Below are 20,927 nucleotides of genomic sequence, written 5' to 3'. Positions count from 1 at the left end.
AAATGAGGGTTTGTTTTTGTTTTTGTTTTTCTTTCCTTCCTGACACCAACCAATTCTCCAAATCTCCAGACATCAACTGGGTGTCAATTACAATCCAATTAATTCTGACATTAACTAGCAGAATTAGCATCAGATTGTTGCTGAAAGCTTGGTTCTTGTCCCCAAAGCCAATCTAATAATGAGAACATGGTTTTAAGAAAAAGGGAAAAGATTATTGCTTTGCTAGCAAAGGAGAAACACAGGAGACTCCTGTCCCAAAGGCTGTGATTTTAAAGAGGTTTATCACAGAAAATGAGATTAGAAAGGCTATAGAATTAGATCAGAGAAAAGAAGATCAGGGAGAAGAAGGTTGGGAAAAAGGAAAAAAACATGTATATTTCAAAGCCATAAGGGATATAGTCAAAGCATCAAGTGAACCCCTATTAGAAGACTTCACGGGTTTAAGGGACTGCCCTCTTTCACAAGACCTGGTCCAATCCCCAGGATTGGGTCTGTAGGTTAACTACAATCTGTCCAACATAAACACAATTTTTTTTAAATATTTATTTTTTAGTTTTAGTTGGACACAATACCTTTATTTTATTTACTCACTTTTATGTGCTGCTGAGGATTAAACCCAGGGCCTTCCGCGTGCTAGGCGAACGCTCTACTGCTGAGCCACAACCCCAGCCCCAAACACAAACTTTTAAAAATATTTTTTTAGTTATACATGGACACAATATTTTCATTTATTTATTTTTATGTGGTGCTGAGAATCAAACCTAGTGCCTCACATGTTCGAGGCAACACTCTGCCACTGAGCTTCCACCTCAGTCCCATACACACAAATTTGAAAATGTATAGGTCGAAAAAAGTTTGATAATTTCTTAGAAGGACTCACAGAACTCAGAAAAGTTATTTACTTACTATTACTAGTTTATTAAAAGGTTACCACTCAGGGCTGGGACTGTAGCTCCGTGGCAGTGTGCTTGCCTAGCATGCGTGAGTCACTGGGTTAGATCGCTGGCACCACATAAAAAAATAAAAAATAAAATAAAGGCATGCTGTCTATCTTAAAAAAAAAAAAAAAAAGGTCACCACTCAGAGCTGGGCATGGTGGCACATGCCTGTAATCCTAGTGCCTTGGGAGATTGAGACAGGAGGATCCCAAGTTCAAAGTCAGCCTCAGCAAAAAAAAGTGAGCCCCTGTCTCTAAATGAAATAAATACAAAATAGGGCTGGGGATGTGGCTCAGTGGTTGAGTGTCCCTGAGTTCAATCCCTGGTACCAAAAAAAGGTTACCACTCAGGAACAACAGCCAAATGGAAGAAGTGCATACATTTCCATGGCATGGCTTCCATGCCCTCTCTGGGTACCCTATCCTCCCACCATCTCAATGTGTTCACTAGCCCAGGAGCTCTCCAAATCTTGTTTAGGGTCTTTGTTTTGTGGAATCATACATAGGAACAAACAAACAATGATTAAAAGTCACTGGCCGCGGGTGATTAGGTCAATGCCCACACTCTTTCTATTCCCTAGATGTTATAAAGTGGGGCCAGAAAGTTATAAGCTTCTAATCAAGGTTTAATCTTTCAGATGAGAAGCTCCCATCCTGAAGCTATCTAGATTCCCACTGAGAATCACATTTAAACAAAAGATTCTCCTTTTGCTCTTCTCATCCAGAAAATTCCAAGGATTTGAGGAGTTCTATGCCAGGAGACAGAACAAAGACCAACTATATTTCTTATTATATTGTACCAACAAGGCATGGGGGTTCCAGTAGCTTCACATCTTGGCCAAAATTGTTAATTTTCATGTTTTTTTATAGTAGCTAGTGGCAGAGAAATCTTACATAGATTATTCTTTGTATGAATGTGTGATAGGGCCACACTATTCAAGTGCTTGATGTTGAAAATAAGGTTTTAAAAAATTGCTTTAAAAATTAACATGAGGGTTTTTTTGTTTGTTTGTTTAGTGGAGATCATGAATTACAAAACAAAAAACCAACCAACCAAAAAAAAAAAAATGTCTTAGAAAGGTTATGTGAACCAGGCATGGTAGGTCATGCCTATAATCCCAGTGACTTGGGAAGCCAATGCAGGAATATAGCAAGTTTGAGCTCAACCTCGGTGACATAGTGAGGCTTTAAGCAACTTAGTTAGATCCTGTCTCCAAAACAAAACAAAACAAAAAACTGGGGATGTGGCTTAGTGGTAAAGCATCCCTGGATTCAATCCATGGTTCCAAAAAAGTTATGCAAATGGGTATGTGTTTAGAACACTTTTGTGTGTCAGTGGTTCTGGAGATTGAACCCAGGGCCTTGTGTCTTTGAGGCAAGCACTTTACCAAGTGAGCTACACCCCCAGCCCTAGAACACTTTTATGTAACATAGTATATAGATTCAGAAAGTGTTTTTGCATGATCATATTTAAAATGTAGTCTTAATTAAATTGATAATTAGTACATGTAGACATTTGGTTATTTCATTTACATCCCTAAAAACTAATGTGGAACTGGGACACAACAGCACATACCTGCAATCACAGAAACTCAGGAGGCTGAGGCAGGAGGATCCTAAGCAACTCAACAATTTAAGAGCCCTAAGTAACTCAGTGAGACAGTGTCTCTAAATAAAATGCAAAAAAGGGCTTTGGATGTGGCTCAGTGGTTAAGCGCCCTTGAGTTCAATCCCCAGTACCAAAAATAAAATAAATATTAATAACTAACATAAAAGACTTGATGTGTTCATAGTCAAGTGCGATTGTGTACACCTATAATCCCAGCAATTTGGGAGGCTAAGGAAGGAGGATTGCAAATTTGAGGTCAGCCCCTAGGAGAGGTGGGGCAACAAGGTCAAGAAGATGAAAGGAAGTTGGGTCCTTGGGTGACATTTTAGAGCAGAGCTGCACGACTAACCTGGAATGACCACTGTGGACCATCAGAGAAGAGGGAAGGAATGTTTTACATTATTTAAGTCACTGTATTTGACGGCTCTTTATTACAGCAGATTAATCTTTTATTTTTGAAATACTGGGGACTGAATCCAGCAGCACTCTATCACTGAGCTATATCTCCAACCCTTTTTAAAAAAAATTTTCAAACAGGATAGGTTGCCCAGTTGGTCTCAAAATTGCAATCCTCCTGCCTCCTCCTCCTGAATTGCTGGGATTAGGTGTGTGCCACCATACCCATCATACCTGTCTTAAAAGTACACACTTGATGATTTCTATTAGTTGTTTAACTATAAAATCACCACTGAAATTAAGACATTTTGTCACTATATTTGCATCATATATAAAGGAATCATCTAGTAAGTAAGCTTTGTGCTTGGCTTGCTTCACTTAGGGTAATGATTTTGAGATTCATCTACATTTATTGCATTAATCATTAATTCCCCCCCCCTTTTTTTTTTTGGTGCTGATGATCAAACCAGAGGGCCTTGTGCATGCAAGGCAAGCACTCACCAACTGAGCTATATTCCCAACCCCTAATTTTCCCTTTTTTGTTGCTGAGTAGTAATGGACTGCATGGATATACCACATTTTACTTGTTCCTGTTTAGGGACATTTTGACCAGTTTATTTCTAACTACTATTTGTATACCCAGGATGCCCTCCCACCAATGTTATGTGATTTCCTTTATATTCAGGCTTATTATCAAATGTTCAAGCAGTCCCTAAGCAGCATCTCAATGCCTAACACTGATGCAGATGTTGTATTGGCTTGCCAGATCGATTTTGTCAGTAAGGGGTAAATTGGTTGGATGCAGTGGTACATGCCTTAATCCTAGCAATTTGGGAAGCAGAGGCAAGAGAATACAACTTAGCAAAACCCTGTCTCAAAATAAAAAATAAAAAGGACTGGGGATGGGGCTGAGATTGTGTCTCAGTGATAGAGTGCTTGCCTAGCACAGGCGAGGTCCTGGGTCTGATCTTCAGCACCACATAAAAATAAATAAGTAAAATAAAGGTATTGTGTCCAACTACAACTAAAAAATAATATTTAAAAAAAAAAGGACTGGGGATGTAGCTCAGTGATAAAGTTTCCTTGAGTTTATCACTGATCTCCATGACCACAAAAGATGAGGGAATGACTCCATTGGACCCAAATGGTTTATTTACATAGAGAGCAAAAGCAATGTAAAAGCATAGTGTCTGCTTCCCCTGTGCCTAGTCTGTTGCCAAAGCTTGGTCCTTTTCCCCTATGCCAATCCAATAAGGAGGACACGGTTTTGAGAAAAAGGAAAATGAAGGTTTATTGTTTTGCTAGCAAAGGAGAAACACAGGGAACTCTGGTCCCAGAGGCTGTGATCCTGCCCATCAACAGGAAGAGGGAGCTTTTGAAGAGGTGATTCAAATGCTACATTTCTCATGTTTCTGTTGAATTATAATCCACTTGTTAATTTGGGAGATACTCACTTCTTATATCTTCTGATACCATCCCCAATGTCTGAATTAGTTCCTTGCAATGGTAGGTGTGTACTCAAGGACAGATAAATCTGCCTGAAGTGGGGAAGAAAGGTAATCTTGTTTCCCCTGAGATTAGGGAGGAGCAGAGGAGCAAAGAGAGAGGAAGAAACATGTCCATTTTAAAAATAAGTTGCAGTGGCAGAGCAGCAAGGGTTATATTCAAAGCATAAAGTAGACCACTATTACAAGTCCACCAAGACCACACTAATTAGAGGCCAGATCATAGCCCAAATGATAGGAAACCCTCAGTATGTGAATGGAGAGTGGGGAACATCCAAAATGCAAAACAAACTTCTGAAAACTGTTTAAAGGTATTGAGTCCAATATTGTACTTTAATATTCCCTAATTCAACTAGGAATGGTAATCACCTGAGGGCACTGAAGAGCACAGACTTATAAAGAGACTGGGTTATTAACAGGGTCTCACATGTCACATGTTAAATCAATACAAATGAGTTCACTCTTTTTTTTTAAGAGACAGAGAGAGAGAGAGAGAGAGAGAGAATTTCAATATTTATTTTTAGTTTTTGGTGGACACAACATCTTTATTTTATTTTTATGTGGTGCTGAGGATCCAACCCGGGCCCCACACACGCCAGGAGAGCGCGCTACCGCTTGAGCCATATCCCCAGCCCACGAGTTCACTCTTTATATTTCTTCTGAGGAGTTTCTCTTTGAAAGGAAAGTGACCACAACACTTGGAGGGACCAAGAGATCTTTACTGCAACAGTGCAAAAGAGGAGAAAAAGAGAGAGAGAGCAAGAGAAGAAAGAGAGAGCAATGGAGAACAAAAGCAAGAGAGTGAGACAGAGCAAGAGAGAGTGGCCCGGCAGGAGGGAGTTTTTATAGCTAAAATCTAATGGGGTCTCTGGGTCTGCAAGCTGCCTTGTTGGCACAAGCGGGGTTAAGGGTTCAGCCTTGGGGGGGGGGTTGAGTGTTCAAACTTGACGCAAAACAGGTGATAAAGGACCAGACACAAGGTGGTTTGGGTGCATGGGTTATCCTGCAGCTAACGTTTGTTCAGCCTGCCCTGCAGACAACTTAGTTCAGCCTGTCCTGCACCTAACACTCTTCCCAAAGGCAAGATTACCAAAGCAAGTTCTTTTCCCAAGATCTAGACACAGGAACTATTTTTACTTTTATCTTCTTATCTTACCCGCTTTTTTCTCTTCTTCTTTCTTTACAAACCAGTAGTCTGTGAGCTAAGTGTTTCGTTCGGCATGTTGTACTTTTAGGGTATTAGTCCTATTTAGAAGGAAAGACAGAGTATTCTAAAAATAGTTATCGTTTTTGACGAAAAAGTGTGTGTCTTCCTAGACCACAACAACCCATGGAGGTAAACGGTGGCTGCCCTTGCACGGCAGGCGAGGTGACATGCAGTTCACCAGTTTCCCAAGTCGGCTTCATTCACCCAGGTACCATTACTGTCCCATTTGTGCTTATCACTCTGCTCAGCAGCTAATGTCGTGTAGCCATTAGGGCTAAAAGGTGCGCTTCCCTTAAAGAGGTGACTGTCCTTCCAGAACTGGCCTGCAGGAACAGACTTCTGTTAGGCAGAGGGCCACCGCAGCTCTACAACCACAATAGTACAAGGAATAAACCAAGGGAAACGAGAGGCCGAAGGAGATGGAGTGCATCAAGCAGGGCCGACCCTTGACTACTGGAGTAAGTCAAAACCCCAAGGGCAAATAGGACTCGGCGCAAATGGTACAGGTACAGTGACTGTAAGGAGGTGGGGGGAGAGAAGTTCAGATCCCTGGAGCAGAGGCTGACAAGAGGCGAACGATGGGAGATGGCGCCTGCACAAGCTAGGGCCGATTTAGGTGATGTCCAGTATGTCAATTTCAGGAAACTGGACGCTGTCTTTGGGGCAATGGAAAGCCACTGAGAAATTTAAAGGCAAGCGTCGCCGAGAATAAAAGGGACTTGTCCAAACTGTACAATTAAGGGCAGAACCCGAAAGCGACTCAGTTTATTCCAAAATACTTCTAATTCCTAATTAATTAACTACAAATTTCTCGCGACCCCATGTTTATCGTTGACCCACCAACTTAAAACACAAGGCGTACGTTTCCCACACGTCCCTAGCTCTGCGGAAATGCCTCGGCTCTTCAACCGGAAGCAGAAACTGACTGCTGAAGACGCCGCCTAATGGCCTGCTGGAGCAAAACCATGCCCGAAAGAACCACCACGCCGGAAAGGACCAGACTGCTTCCGGTGAGAGCCCGAAGGAGAAAAGCTTCAGAGGGCGGGTCTCAAGGATCAGTTTGTGTTGCGCGCCCGGGTCCGCGACGTCGCAAGCCCACTTTTGCGCAGGCGGGGGCGACGGCTTTTGCGAACGCGTACGCAAACGCGTGCGTGCGCGCGCCCGCTCAGCATTCTGCGCGAGACTGCTGTTTCGAGGGTAAATCCTTTGAGCTGTAACTGGGCTTTTGTTTTCGAAACTACAACTCCCAGCATGCTTCGACCCTCATATTGATACTAGGTGTGGCTTCTCAGGATAGGGTAAAGATAATCTTAAGTGACGATGACGTACCAAGGAGAAAAAAAATTGAACATGATGTTTGAGCGTCTCGCTCGCAGAAGCCCCAGTGGCCTAATGGATAAGGCATTGGCCTCCTAAGCCAGGGATTGTGGGTTCGAGTCCCATCTGGGGTGGTTGTTCTTTTACTTTAAGATGCTCTCTTCTCTTTTCTGAAACGATTATACCTAAGTAAGTCACTTTCACTTTACTTTTTTGAAAAATGGAATAGTGTATGTGTGGTTTTACTAGCTGTTGAGCTACCGTTTGCAAGAATGAGGGTATTTCACCTCCTTCCTCTGAGCCATAAGTCCCTTAAGGCTTTTGGGAGGTACGAATACGTTTAATTTCGATACCCCTTCTAGATAGCGTTAAAAAAAATCTTAAAAGCGTGTTCCGTATCAAATTCTCATCCACTCCCGCCTAACCCACTTCTGAGAATCGGCCGTTGGTCAGCTAAAAACGTCTTTTTAAGTACGCAGGCAAGAAAAGACCTTTTTACCGTCGATCGGCCTTTCGCAGCGTTTCTGGAGGACCCGGTACCCAGTTACACTCAGCGGTCGCTTGCTCTTCTCTGGGTTCGTGAGGGCGCCGCTCGGTGTTCGATTAATATGGCTCTGCAGAACAGGGAAGTGAGACCTTTCACCCTGGCCGTCTGCAGTGGGAGCCGGCAGTCGGAGTCCGACCGTACCACTAAGCGTCTCGCGGGGGTAGCTGAGGGCGAGGGCGCTAGCAGTTGCGTAGGGCGCCTTTCGGCTCCACCTCTGGAAAGGACATAAAAATGGCGGCCTTAGGGTCCCCGGCGCGCACTTTGCGAGGCCTTCTGCGGGAGTTGCGCTACCTCAGCGTGGCCACCGGGCGACCCTATCGTGACACCGCGGCTTATCGGTACCTTGTGAAGGCTTTCCGTGCACATCGGGTACGGAAACCGTGTCCCGGGAGCACCACGTCCCGGGAAGGGAGGAAAAGGCGGGTCTGGGCGGGTGTCGGGGAGCACCTGGTCTTAGGGCCTGCTGCCCGGGACCACTGTAGGGTCGAGGCCCGGCTCCCACTATAGAAGCCCAGGACCTGCTCTAGCTCCGGCCTAAGCCCGGGCGGCGACGCGGCCCTCCGCAGGCAGGGGTGGAGCCGCGCGGGAGGAGTTCATTGGCCGCTTCTGCTGCTTGTGGGCGAGGGAAAAGTCGGAAGAAGGGGAGCGGAGGAAATGGGGACCGGCCTGAAGATAAGGCTTGGTGTAGTGTCCCCACACTTAGAGGCACAGCGTTTTCCCGGCACTCCCCACCCTTCCCCCAGTAGACATTATGAGAAGCAAACTTTGAGGCATAAAGGAAAACCAGTGTGGCGGGGAATGTTGGGAGCTTTCTGAAGGGTCGACAGTGTTTACTTTACCTATGTGGTGTCCCCTGCACCCTTAGGAAAATGATGCCCCGGGGAACATCTGGTCATGCAGTTCAGCATGAGCTTGCTGCATGACCAGATACTTTTGTATTAAAACTTGTGTAAGCAGATAAATGTAAACATGTATCCCCCTTGGGTTAAAGCGAGTGGAAGACAGTTTTATTTTCAAAACGAAGCAACTGAGGCTCAGGGACATTTACTTGAGCAAGAATCAGTACAACAACTAGAATTTAGATTAGCTGGTTCCCAAAAATAATTCTCCCGATTGCTACCTTTGGAGTTGTGGCTCTGACTTGGAAAAAAGTTGCAACCAATCTCAGAAGTAAAATATTATAGAATCGTTTGAGCTTCAGGGAATGAAGCCTGTTGTCATTGAGCAATGTGAGAAGGAGAATTATTTTAACTGTTGAATTTATGAGCTATGAAATTTAGAAAACAAGATCTTAAAATTAACCTAGTTTTTAATAGGTCACAATGTTAGATACTGGTGCTAGGAACTTGGGCCAAATGCCAAGAATAAGATGTACATGGGCTGGGGTTGTGGCTCAGTGGTTGAGCGCTTGCCTCTCATGCATGAGGCCCTGGGTTGGATCCTCAGCACCACATAAATAAATAAATAAAGCAAAGGTATTGTGTCCATCTACAACTAAAAAAGTTTAAAAAAAAAAAAAAAAGATGTACAGGAATCCAGTATTTTAAACTTACATCCCACCTTAGGAGCCATCCAGTGAAACACTTCTAAGTGTTAAGGGTGTAAATAATTGGGAAGAATGGGTAGTTAGGGAAGGCTTTCAGGAGCACAGTAAGTATGGGCCTGAAGGATAAATTGGAATTAGCAAGTAAATGGGGATCAGGGAGAGTGCTGATACAAGTAAAGTAACTGCGTATTTTAAAGCCAAGAAGCCTAACATAATTGAAGTTGAGAATGGTTGAAGCTTAGAGTGCAGTAGTGGTGGAAGATGAGGTAGGAGGTAGGTAGGAGTTTAAATTTTATTGTTGGTATAGCTGGGCTTGGAGGTACAAACCTGTAATCCCAGCTACTCAGGAGGATGAGGCAGGAGGATCACAAGTGTAAGGTCAGCCTGGGCAATTTAGTGAGATGTTACTCCAAAATAAGAAGTGAAAAGGATTGGGGATGTAATTTGGTGGTGGAGTGCACCTGGGTTCAATCCCTAGTACTGCAAAATGAAAAGGCTAACTTTATTGTAGGTATAAGGGAAGGACATGCTAAGATTTTTAAGGGGTGACATGATTATTGTTGTATCTTATGGAGGTAACATTATTGCTCTTGAATGAAGTTTGATAGTGGCTCTAAAATTGCTCTGAAATTCTAGGGCTGGGGTTGTATCTCAGTGGTACAGTGTTTGCCTAGTATGCCTGAGACCCTAGATTTAATATCCAACAACATGCAAAACAAACATAAAAATAGAAAATTTAGCTAGATGTAGCAGTGTATACCTGTAATCCTAGCAACTCAGGAGGCTAAGAAAGTTGCTAAGTTTGAATTCAACAAAAGTTAATTTAAATTTGATGTAACTAATGACTGCCATTTGCACATATATGATAGCATATAGTTTAGTTTTCAGATTCTAATCCTAGATATTTAGAGAAAGAAATGGGATTATGCAGAAAATGGTGCACAGGGACTAATCCACACATCCCCATATATGTGCACATCCCCACTATTTCTGCCCCGTTCTCATAACCTTAGAACACAAAAATATATAAGCAGAGGACAACATACTACATTTCACTGAGACTTTGGAGTGGATATGAAGTTTCCAGCTTGTTTTTTTTTTTGGTACCAGGGATTTAAACACCAGGGGTGGTGCTTAACCACCTTGCTAAATTGCTGAGGCTGGCTTTGAATTTGCAATACTCTTGCCTTAGTGGCGTGCCACACCAGGAAGTATCCAGCTTCTTAAAAGTCATCAGAGCCCAGATTTTTCAGATGGATAAGTTGTAAGAGAAAATTTTTGTTTTGTTTTTGTGCTGGATATTGAACCCAGAAGGGCTTTACCACTGAGCCACATCCCCATGAGAGCAAGTTTAAGTACTATAAACACATGCATATTACTTTTGTATATAAAACTATCATTTTGTTATATTGAGGACAAGGTCGTTATTTTTCAGACAAAATAAGTCTTTAATTTTTAAATGAAAGGTATATGCCATATTAATCAAAGTACAGAAACAAGATGAAACAGCACTTTGTTTGAAGGGGAGAAAATTCAATATTATATTTCTTAGGTGGCATTAACGATCAATGACCTGATTGTAGTTCTAATCTCTGCCATTAGCTAACAACTGGAGTTTAGTTTCCTCATTTGTAAAATGAAGGAGTTGAAACTAAGGATTATGGCTTCCAGTATTAAAATTTAGAAATACTCAATTAAACACCTCAAGAATTCTGTTTGCTGGATGTACGTACTATACATGCCTATAGTCCCAGCTGTTGGGGATGGGGGCAGGGAGGATTGCTTGATCCCAGGAGTACAATACCAGCCTGGGCAACATATGCTCCCTCCACCCCAACTCCCCCTCCCCATTTAAAAAAAGTGCTGGCTTTGTGGTACATGCCTGTAATCCCAGCAACTGAGGAGGCTGACACAAGAGGATCACAAGTTCAAAGCTGGCCTCAACAATTTAGTAATGCCCTAAGCAACTTAGTGACATACACACACACACACACACACACACACACCCCACACCCCACACACACCCCCCAATCTCAAAAAATAAGCTGGGTGTGGTGGCGCACGCCTGTAATCCCAGTGGCTCAGGAGGTTTGAGGCAGGATGATTGCGAATTCAGCAACTCCTTGAAACCCTTTCTCTAAATACAAAAAAGGGCTGGGGGTGTGGTGCAGTGGTTAAGTGCCCCTGGGTTCAATCCCGGGTATCAAATAAAAATAATAAATTTAAAAAGAAAAATAAAAAGGACTGGGTAGGGATATGGTTCAGTGGTAAAGTGTCCTGGGTTTAATCCCCAGTACCCAAAACAAAAAAAACCCAAACAGTCTTGTTAAGGCTGAGGCTGGTGTGGCTCAGTGGGTTAGCACATGCTTATTAGCATGTACAGGGCACTGGATGCAATTCCCAGCATTAAATAAACAAAACTTTTTGATTAAGTGGAGGTCAACTTTCCTAATAAATGAGTATAGTTATGTCATTTGTAGGAAAATGGATGGAACTTAAGAGCATTATATTAAGCAAAATAAGCCAAAACCAAATTGAAGTCAAAGGTCATATATTTTCTCTCATATGTGGAAGCTAGAAAGAAAAAAAGGAAAAAAAAAAGGTGATATTGGAGGATCTCATGAAAATAGAAGGGAGAGCAACAGAATAGAGGGAAGGGGATGGGGGAAGGAGGGGAGGAAAAGGGGAAGTACAGGGCAATGAAATTGACCAAATTATATCATTATATTGTCTACATATACAAATATATAACAACATTCCACTGTTATAATGTGCTAATAAAAAAGAACACAATTATTGCGAGTGCTCCTATAAATATTTTAATTATACATATATTCTTTTTTTTTGTACTGGATTGAACCCAGAGACCTTCTATCATTAAGCCATATCCCTAGCCCTTTTTATTTTAAGATAGGGTCCTTCAGAATTGCCCAAGCTGGCCTGAATTTGAGATCCAACTGTCTCGGCCTCCAGAGCCCCTGGGATTACAAATGTGTGCCATCACTGTGCTTGGCTTAAACAGGCTTTCTTTAGAGAGCAAATTGCACAGAGATAATAGAAACGTGCAGGGCTAGGGTTGTGGCTCAGCTGTAGAGTGCTTTCTAGCACCGGCGAGGACCTGGGTTCTATCCCCAGCACTACATAAAAATAGATAATAAAATAAAGGTATTGTGTCCAACTATAACTAAAAAATAAACATTAAAAAAAAATAGAAAATGCATATTTGTAAATCTGTATAGTGGTGCAGCCTGTAATACCAGTGATTTGGGAGGCTGAAGTAGGAGGATCACAAATTGGAGGTCAGCCTCAGCAATTTAGTGGAACCCTGTCTCGATAAAAAATAAAAAAGGCTGGGGTGTAGTTCAGTGGTAAAGTACTCCTGGGTTAAATCCCTAGTACCCAAAATAAGAATAAGAAAGCTTTTTTATTAAATCTTTCTATGTAGACCTGTATCTGTTGCAGGGGTGTTAACTCTAACCTTTCTGCTTCTCTAGGTCACCAGTGAGAAGTTGTGCAGAGCCCAGCATGAGCTTCATTTCCAAGCTGCCACCTATCTCTGCCTCCTGCGCAGCATCCGAGAACATGTGGCCCTTCATCAGGAATTTCATGGCAGGGGTGAGCGCTCAGTGGAGGAGTCTGCTGGTTTGGTGGGTCTCCAGTTGCCCCATCAACCTGGAGGGAAGGGCTGGGAGCCATGAACATGGAGAAATTCCTTGGATGCTATCTTCATATGATAATTTAATCATTTCTACAATATGTATTTATCATTAAATTTTTTTAAAGTTAGGGTTTTTCTCTGCAATTTTGTTGACTGATTAATTAGGGGAATAAACTGGAGGTTTCATCTTTACTGTCAGTGAATTTATTGGACTTCTTATTCTAGGTATCACCACCTGAATTGATGTTCTTGATCTACTTTTAAAAGTTTTTCCTTTTTTTTTAATTTAAAAAGTAATACAGGGGGGCTATGGTTGTAGCTCAGTGGTAGAGTGCTTGCCTTGAATGTGTGAGGCACTGGGTTTGATTCTCAGCACATATAAATAAAAAAATAAAGGTTCATTAACAACTAAAAAAATACAAGGTTCTGGGAATAGTGGTGCATACTTACAATCTCATTTACTCTGGAGGCTAAGACAGGAGGATTCCAAGTTCAAAGCCAGTCTCAGCTTCTTAGCAAGGCCCTAAGCAAATTAGTGACACCCTGTATTAAAATTAAAAAAAAAAAAAAGGATAGGGGCGCTGGGGATTTGGCTGAGTGATTAAGCACCTCTGGGTTCAATCCCTAATCCCCAGTGCCAAAAAAAAAAAACTGCTGGTGGTGTGGGGGGCTAGGCGATGTAGCTCAATTTGCCTAGCATGCATGAGATCCTGAGTTTGGTTCCCAGTAATACACACACAGGCACACACAAAAAAGCTAAAAGTAATATAAGCCTGTTATTTTAAGGAATTCAGATGGCTTAAGCAAAATAAAAGCACAGTTTTTTCCCTTTGTCCTTCCCTCTGTATTCCCATTACCAGATGGTGACCATTACTAATAGTCTAACAGGCTGATATGCATCTTCCCACATATTTCCAATGCATATACAAACAAAATTATATATTTTTAAAAAGTAACAAATATGATGTAATAGGGTTCTAGCGGGAAACAGATGGCCCACTCAAATAGGTTTATTTAGAGTTAAAGGGATGTGAATTGAATTGAGTAATGAAAAATTGAGGTAGGTGTGCTGTCACACACCTGTAATCCCATGACTTAGGAGGCTAAAGAAGGAGGATTACAAATTTGAAGTCAGCCTGGGCAATTTAGCTAGACCCTGTCTCAAAAAATAAAAAGGATTGGGGATGTAGGTCAGTAGAAAAAAGTAAGGTGAAGCTCTTAAGAGCTGGCAGTAGTGGCAGCAGCTATTATTACCTCTCCCTAGGCCTGGAAGTACTGGTCTTTAGGTCTTTAGGAACACAGCCACAGCTAAAGAGTAGCCCAAGGTATGATGTCCAGGAGAGTGAAGTCCAGGCAAAGGAGTGAGCATATTAACATTTATACCTCCTAGTCTCCACCTCAAATTGCTCTTCCTCTTGATCCATTTGGGTGAATAGTTCTACCATGTATTTGGCTAATTAAGTAAAAAGTTGGGCTTTATTTGGTATGCCTCTCTTCTTTCTGCATTCAATCATCCAGCAATTGTGCTTCTGAAATAGCTCCAATCACCTCCTCTTCCTCTTCACTACCTCTGCTATAATTCCGGCAATGATAATCTTTTGGCTGAATTATTAAAATGGTCCCTTTGCTTTGAATATTCTTAATTCCTCAATTAAAGTTATTCTGAACTGGGCATAATAGCACATGGTGTAGTCCCAGTGCTGAGGCAGGAGGATTTTAAATTCTAAGACAGCCTCAGCAATTTAATGAGACTGTGTCAAACTAAAAAACAAAAAAGGCTGAGGCCTGGGCACAGTGGTACACGCCTGTAATCCCAGTGGCTTTGGAGGCTGAGGCAGGAGGATCTAGAGTTCAAAGCCAGCCTAGGCAACAGCGAGGCACTAAGCAACTCAGTGAGACTCCGTGTCTAAATAAAATACAAAATGTAATAGGGGATGTGGCTCAGTGGTTGAGTGCCCCTGAGTTAATTCCTGGTATCTCTCCCGAAAAAAGGGATGTAGCCTAGGGGTAAAGTGCCCCTGTGTTTGATTCCCAGTATCACCAAAACAAAACAAAAAGTTGTTCTATCAGTTGACAATTTTGTTGTTTCAGTCCTGGGTATCAAACCCAGGGTGTTTTACTACTGAGCTCCATTACCAGCTTTTTTTTTTCTCTCCTTCCTTTCCTTCCTCCATTCCTTCCCTTCCTTTCCTCCTTCCTTTTCTTGGTAAATTGCTGAGGCTGACCTCTAACTTGCGATCCTCCTGTCTCAGCCTCGTGAGTTGGTGGTATTACAGGCTTGAACCACTGTGCCTGGCACCTTTTTATTTTATTTATTATTTTTCTTTGCTACCAGGGGATGAAACCAGAGGGGCTTACCACTAAGACATATCCCCACCCCACCCCCTTTTTAAAATATTAATTTTAGTTGTAGATGGACACAAGACCTTTATTTTATTTACTTGTTTTTTTAATGTAGTGCTAAGGATTGAACCCACTGCCTCATACATGCTAGGCAAGTGCTCTACCAATGAGCTACAACCCCAGCTGTCCCCACCCCTTTTTATCTTGAGACAGGACCTCAATAAGTTGCTGATGCTGGCTCTGAACATGTGATCCTCCTTCCTTAGCCTCCTGAGCTGCTTGGATTATAGACATGCGTCACTGCATTTGGCACTGGTTCTTTATTTATGCTTCTTTTATGGCATATGTGAATTTTTCCTGGTAAAAGAAGAAACTGGGCATAATCTTTTTAAGACTATGTCTCATTCATTTTATAGTCTCTAGAGTACATCAACCCACATAGCATATAAATAAACCAGTGTTTTTGAGTATATAGCTTAGCTCCACTCAATAAGAGGAGTACAATTTAAACAACAGAATTGATCAAAGTATTTCAAAATACTCTTTCTACTTGGCATGGTGAGAAAAACACAGTAAGCTGAGAAGCAAGAGGAATCTGGGTTCAAAGCCAGCCTCAGCATCTGAGATCCTAAGCAATTTACTGAGACCCTTTCTCAAAAAATAAAAAGGGATGGGATGTGGCCCAGTGGTTTTGCACCCCTGGGTTTAATCCTTGGTAACACACAACAACAACAACAAAAAAACCCTCCTTTTTTCTAAGAAATTAATAAGAGATTAACATTAAAATAATAGTACCAAGAGGTCACACATTCATTCAATTGTCTGGATCAAAGAAACAGGTTTGTTATTAATATTATCTGAAGGTATTTTATTTGGATTAAGATTGAAGAGAACAAAAGGATTAGGAGGGTTGGGGTTGTAGCCCAGTGGTAGAACGCTTGCCTAGCACGTGTGAGGCACTGGGTTCCATTCTCAGCACCGCATATAAATAAATTAAATAAAGGTCCAGGACTGAGGATGTGGCTCAAGCGGTAACATGCTCACCTGGCATGCGCGGGGTGCTGGGTTTGATCCTCAGCACCACATAAAAATAAAAAATAAAGATGTTGTGTCCACTGAAAACTAAAAAATAAATATTAATAAATAAATAAAGGTCCATAAACAACTTAAAAAAATTTTTTATAAAGGATTAGGATAAGATGATGTTTGATTTCCTATGTTATAATAGTGTACATACAATAAATTACATTTAAAAAAAGATTTGAGGCATAATTGCCTAATGGTAAGAAAAATATATAATGGGGAGATGCCACTGCCTCAGATGCCACTAAGGTTCCTGGATGTGAATTCCGACCCTACCTTCATGGTCGCTGCCACTGAACCAGAAGTCTCCTGTCAATCAACCATTGCCTGCACCACTACTGCCATTGCTGCTGCTTCTGATTCTGCTGTTGCCAGTCTAAGGTCACCTGGAGGTCTTCTTTCTGGGTTCTGCTGCCACAGAAGAAACCGCTGCCCTGAATGCAACTGAAGCTGACACTGCTGATGACCCCCAGAGATTGCCTGGTGACACTCCCCCACAGCTGCAGTTGTAGCTGCCACTGCAGCCACTACTGCTGACTTGCTGCCTGCTGCCAACAACCACCACCACTACAGCTGCAGCCATAGCCTAGAGGACTGCTTCGGGGGAGACTCCAGGTTTGGTTGTACTTAGCTGCACCCATTTTGGGACACCAGCCAGGGCCTGGGCCCTGGCTGCCAGCAGGTTTACCAGCACATGAGCCTCTGTCTGGGGACTCCAGCTAGGACCTACAGGTTCAGTGTGGGGGTACCTGGTGGCACTTGTGCTGCTGCATCTTGGGGTTGCTCCTTTGCATGAGTATATACCCTGGTGGTCTCTCTGCAAGTAGGAGCAGCATTGAGATCTTGGGACTGCAGCATGGCCAAGCCTGAGGTATCTAAAGCTCAGATCAGTGGGATAGAGACTGGGTTGCAAGGACTGATCGCGGTTTGGTGATCCCGAGAGACGTCAGAGACAGGACTGAGAAACTGTTGTTCCAGCAAGATTTCTTTTATTTTTTGATTCACTTATCTCCCTACCATATTTGGAACAGAATTTTTTAAAAAATATTTTTTAGTTGTCAATGGATCTTTATTTTATTTATATGTGATACTGAGAATCAAACCCAGTGCCTCATATATGCTAGGCAAGCACTCTACCACTGAACCACAACCCCAACCCTTGATTACTTTTTTTTAATCTGGTACCTCACATGTGTGAAGGAGGCACTGTGCCACTGAGCCAAACCCCAGTCCTGGAACAGGATGTTTTTATGCATCACTGTATGGAGGACCGAGATATATGAATGGTGTTTTGCATTTTTGTTGTATTCTTGTGTCTTTAATTTTTTCTCTTTGTTCGTATCTTCCTCTCTTGTCTATTTTCTTTCCAACTTTTCTCCAACCAACAACCAATCTGTCAACTTCTCTTCCACTCTTACTGTGAATTTTTTACTTCTAGTTTCTCTCTTCCTCCCTCGCAAATATTGCATACTACACTACCTCTATTCTCTCATCCACATTTGAAATTGTAAATCATTTTAACAAATATTCTGTTTGTACTATAGATAGTTATGGAACTCATAATTTTGGTTTAATGCGAGAAAGCATTAATGCGAGAAAGCAGTAGACGCCTTAGTGGGAGCTATTAGGCTTTAGGCTGTATATTGTGTACAGTGGGTGCTGTTGATATTGGTCTCACCAGTAAAGGTGAAGTGCAGAAAACCTTCAAGGACACTATAGGTAAACAGGGCAGAATTTATCCTGCCTTAGATCCAAAATTTTAGATGGGAAAACACACTAATAACATGAAAAAACAAGGGAATGAAGCACTCCAAACAAACCAAGATGTTTCAACAGAAGTCACTGATAACACAACAGAAGAAATGTCCAAAAAGGAGTTCAGATTGTATATAGTTAAATTGATATGTGAAGTATAGTATAAGGAGTGGAATCAAAGAAAAAATACAGGAAGTGAAAGACCACTTCAATAAAGAGATTATGAAAAAACAAAGCAGAAATCATCTAAATGAAGGAATCAGTAAATCAAACTGTAAATTTAATAGAAAGCATTACCAACAGCCTAGACCACTTGGAAGACAGAACCTCATACAATGAAGACAAAATATATAATCTTGAAAGTAGAGTTGAACATGCAGAGAAGCTATTAAGAAACCATGAACAGAATATCCAAGAATTATGGGATAACATGAAAAGACCAAATTTAAGAGTTATCAGAATAGATGAAGGAGCAGAGATAGAAACCAAAAAATGCATAATCTTTTCAATGATACAATAGCAGAAAATTTCCCAAACCTAAAGAATGGAATGCAAAATCAAATACAAGAGGCTTATAGGACCTCAAATGTACAAAAATACAACAGACCCACACCAAGACACATAATAATGATAATGAATAACACACAGAATAAAGATAAATTCTTAAAGGATGTGAGAGAAAAAAATCAAATTACATATAGGGGGAAACCAATTTGGATTTCAAATGATTTCTCAACCTAGACCCTCAAAGGTAGGAGGTCCTGGAATAATATATTTCAAGCTCTGAAAGAAAATGGATGCCAACCAATAATTTTTTTAATATTTAGTTTTTAGTTGTAGTTGGACACAATATCTATTTATTTACATATAGTGCTGAGGATTGAACCCAGGGCCTCACATGTGCTGGGCGAGTGCTGTACCATTAAGCCACAACCCCAGTCTCCAACCAAGAATTTTATATACAGCAAAATTATTTCAGATTTGAAGGTGAAATTAAAACATTCCATGATAAAAATTAGAAGAATTAACAACTAGAAAGCCTACACTATAGAGCATTCTCAACAAAATATTTCATAAGGATGAAGTGAAAAAAAAAGTGAAAACCAGCAACAGGAGATCTACATTAAAGGGACATTCCACCAAATGAGAAATTGAGACAAATCAAAAACCAAAAATAAATAAAAATGACAGGGAATACAAATCATATCTCAATAATAATCTTGAATGTTAATGGCCTAAACTCATCAATCAAAAGATACAGACTGGGGCTGGGGATGTGGCTCAAGCGGTATCGCGCTCGCCTGGCATGCGTGCGGCCCGGGTTCGATCCTCAGCACCACATACAAACTAAGATGTTGTGTCCGCCAAAAGCTAAAAAATAAATATTAAAAAATTCTCTCACTCTCTCTTAAAAAAAAAAAAAGATACAAACTGGCAGGCTGGATTAGAAAGCAAGACCCCAATATGCTGTCTTCAAGAGACTCACCTCATGGGCAAAGATATCCACAGCTGAAGGTGAAAGGATGGGAAAGAACTTATTACTCATATGGATTGCGTAAACAAGTAGGAGTTTCCATTCCCATTTCAGATAAAGTAGACTTCAAACCAAAGTTAATCAGAAGAGACAAAGAAAGACATTTCATGCTTCTTAAGGGAAGTATATATAATTAGGACATAACAATTATAAATATTTATGCCCCAAACAATGGCACGTTTGTGTACATCAAACAAACCCTTCTCAATTTCAAGAGTCAAATAGACAACAATACAATAATACTGGGTTATTTTAACACATCTCTCTGACTACTGAACAGAACTTCCAAACAAAAACTAAATAAGGAAACTATAGAACTAAATAAAACAATAATTCAGGCTTAACAACATATATAGAATATTTCATCCATCAATAAGCAAGTATACTTCCTTCTCAGCAGCACATGGCTTTTCTCTAAAATAGACCATATCTTTTTTTTAACTTTTTAAAAAAATATTCAATTTTTAGTTGTAGTTGGACACAATATCTTTATTTTATTTATTTATTTTTTTATGTGGTACTGAGGATCGAACCCAGGGCCTCACACATGCTAGGCGAGCACTCTACCACTGAGCCACAACCCCAGCCCAGTATCTTTTTAAAAAACTATTTGTCTTATTTATTTTTATTTTTTTTTAGTTGTAAAGGGAAAACAATATCTTTATTTTATTTTTTAATTTTTATATGGTGCCGAGGATCAAACCCAGTGCCTCACCCATGCTAGGCAAGTGCTCTACCACTGAGCCACATCCCCGGCACAAAAATAGACCATATCTTATGCCACAAAGCAACTCTTTGTAAATACAAAGAAACAGAGATAATACCCTGCATTCTGTCAGATCACAATGGAATGAAATTAGAAATCAATGATAAAATAAAAAAATAGAAGCTACTGTAACAAATGGAGACTAAATAATACACAATTGAATGATGAATGGATAGTAGAAGAAGAAATCAAGGATGAAATTAAAAAATTCTGAGAGGTAAATGTGAACACTGATACAACATATCAAAATCTCTGGAACACTATAAAGGCAGTACTACTAAGAGGAAAGTTTATTGCATTGAGTGCATTCATTAAAAGAATAAAAAGTCAACAAATAAATGACCTAACACTACATCTCAAAGCCCTAGGGGGCAAAAAAAAAAGAACAAATCAACACCAATAGCAGTAGACGACAGGCAATAATTAAAATCAGCGCTAAAATTAATGAAATCGAAACAAAAGAAACAATTGAAAAATTGACAAAACAAAAAGTTGGTTCTGAAAAAGTAAATAAAATAGATAAACTCCTGGCTATGCTAATGAAGAGAAAAAGAAAAAACTCAAATTACTAAAATACAAGATGAAGAAGGAAATAACACAACGGACACATATGAAATACAGAGTTAATCAGAAACTATTTCAAAAAATGTATACTCTAATAAAATAGAAAATATCAGAGACATTGACAAATATCTAGAGACATATGACCTACCCAAACTGAATG

The 20,927-nt window shown here is 40.8% G+C and overlaps 1 protein-coding gene and 1 non-coding gene across 2 annotated transcripts; both read left to right on the top strand.

Moving 5' to 3' along the window:
• Nucleotides 1-7,032: 7,032 nt before the first annotated feature.
• Nucleotides 7,033-7,105, top strand: Trnar-ccu. The gene has a single exon. It is a non-coding gene; the product is annotated as a tRNA-Arg (tRNA).
• A 525-nt stretch (nucleotides 7,106-7,630) lies between these two features.
• On the top strand, nucleotides 7,631-12,914 carry Fmc1 (formation of mitochondrial complex V assembly factor 1 homolog). The gene is made up of 2 exons (XM_015493781.2): nucleotides 7,631-7,887; nucleotides 12,559-12,914. Exons 1-2 carry the CDS (start codon nucleotides 7,750-7,752, stop codon nucleotides 12,760-12,762), a joined length of 342 nt encoding a protein of 113 aa, XP_015349267.1. The 5' UTR covers nucleotides 7,631-7,749; the 3' UTR covers nucleotides 12,763-12,914.
• Nucleotides 12,915-20,927: the final 8,013 nt, after the last annotated feature.

This window comes from Marmota marmota, unplaced genomic scaffold, assembly GCF_001458135.2.
Source record: "Marmota marmota marmota unplaced genomic scaffold, marMar, whole genome shotgun sequence".
NCBI lineage: Eukaryota > Metazoa > Chordata > Mammalia > Rodentia > Sciuridae > Marmota > Marmota marmota.
This window is presented reverse-complemented; position numbering and strand designations above follow the sequence as displayed.

Bases quoted from the DNA above. Each gene is read 5' to 3' on its own strand.
- Fmc1 (XM_015493781.2), top strand. From the start codon at position 7,750: ATGGCGGCCTTAGGGTCCCCGGCGCGCACTTTGCGAGGCCTTCTGCGG. The intron at 7,888-12,558 runs GTACGGAAACCG...CTGCTTCTCTAG, and splicing joins AGGCTTTCCGTGCACATCGG to GTCACCAGTGAGAAGTTGTG.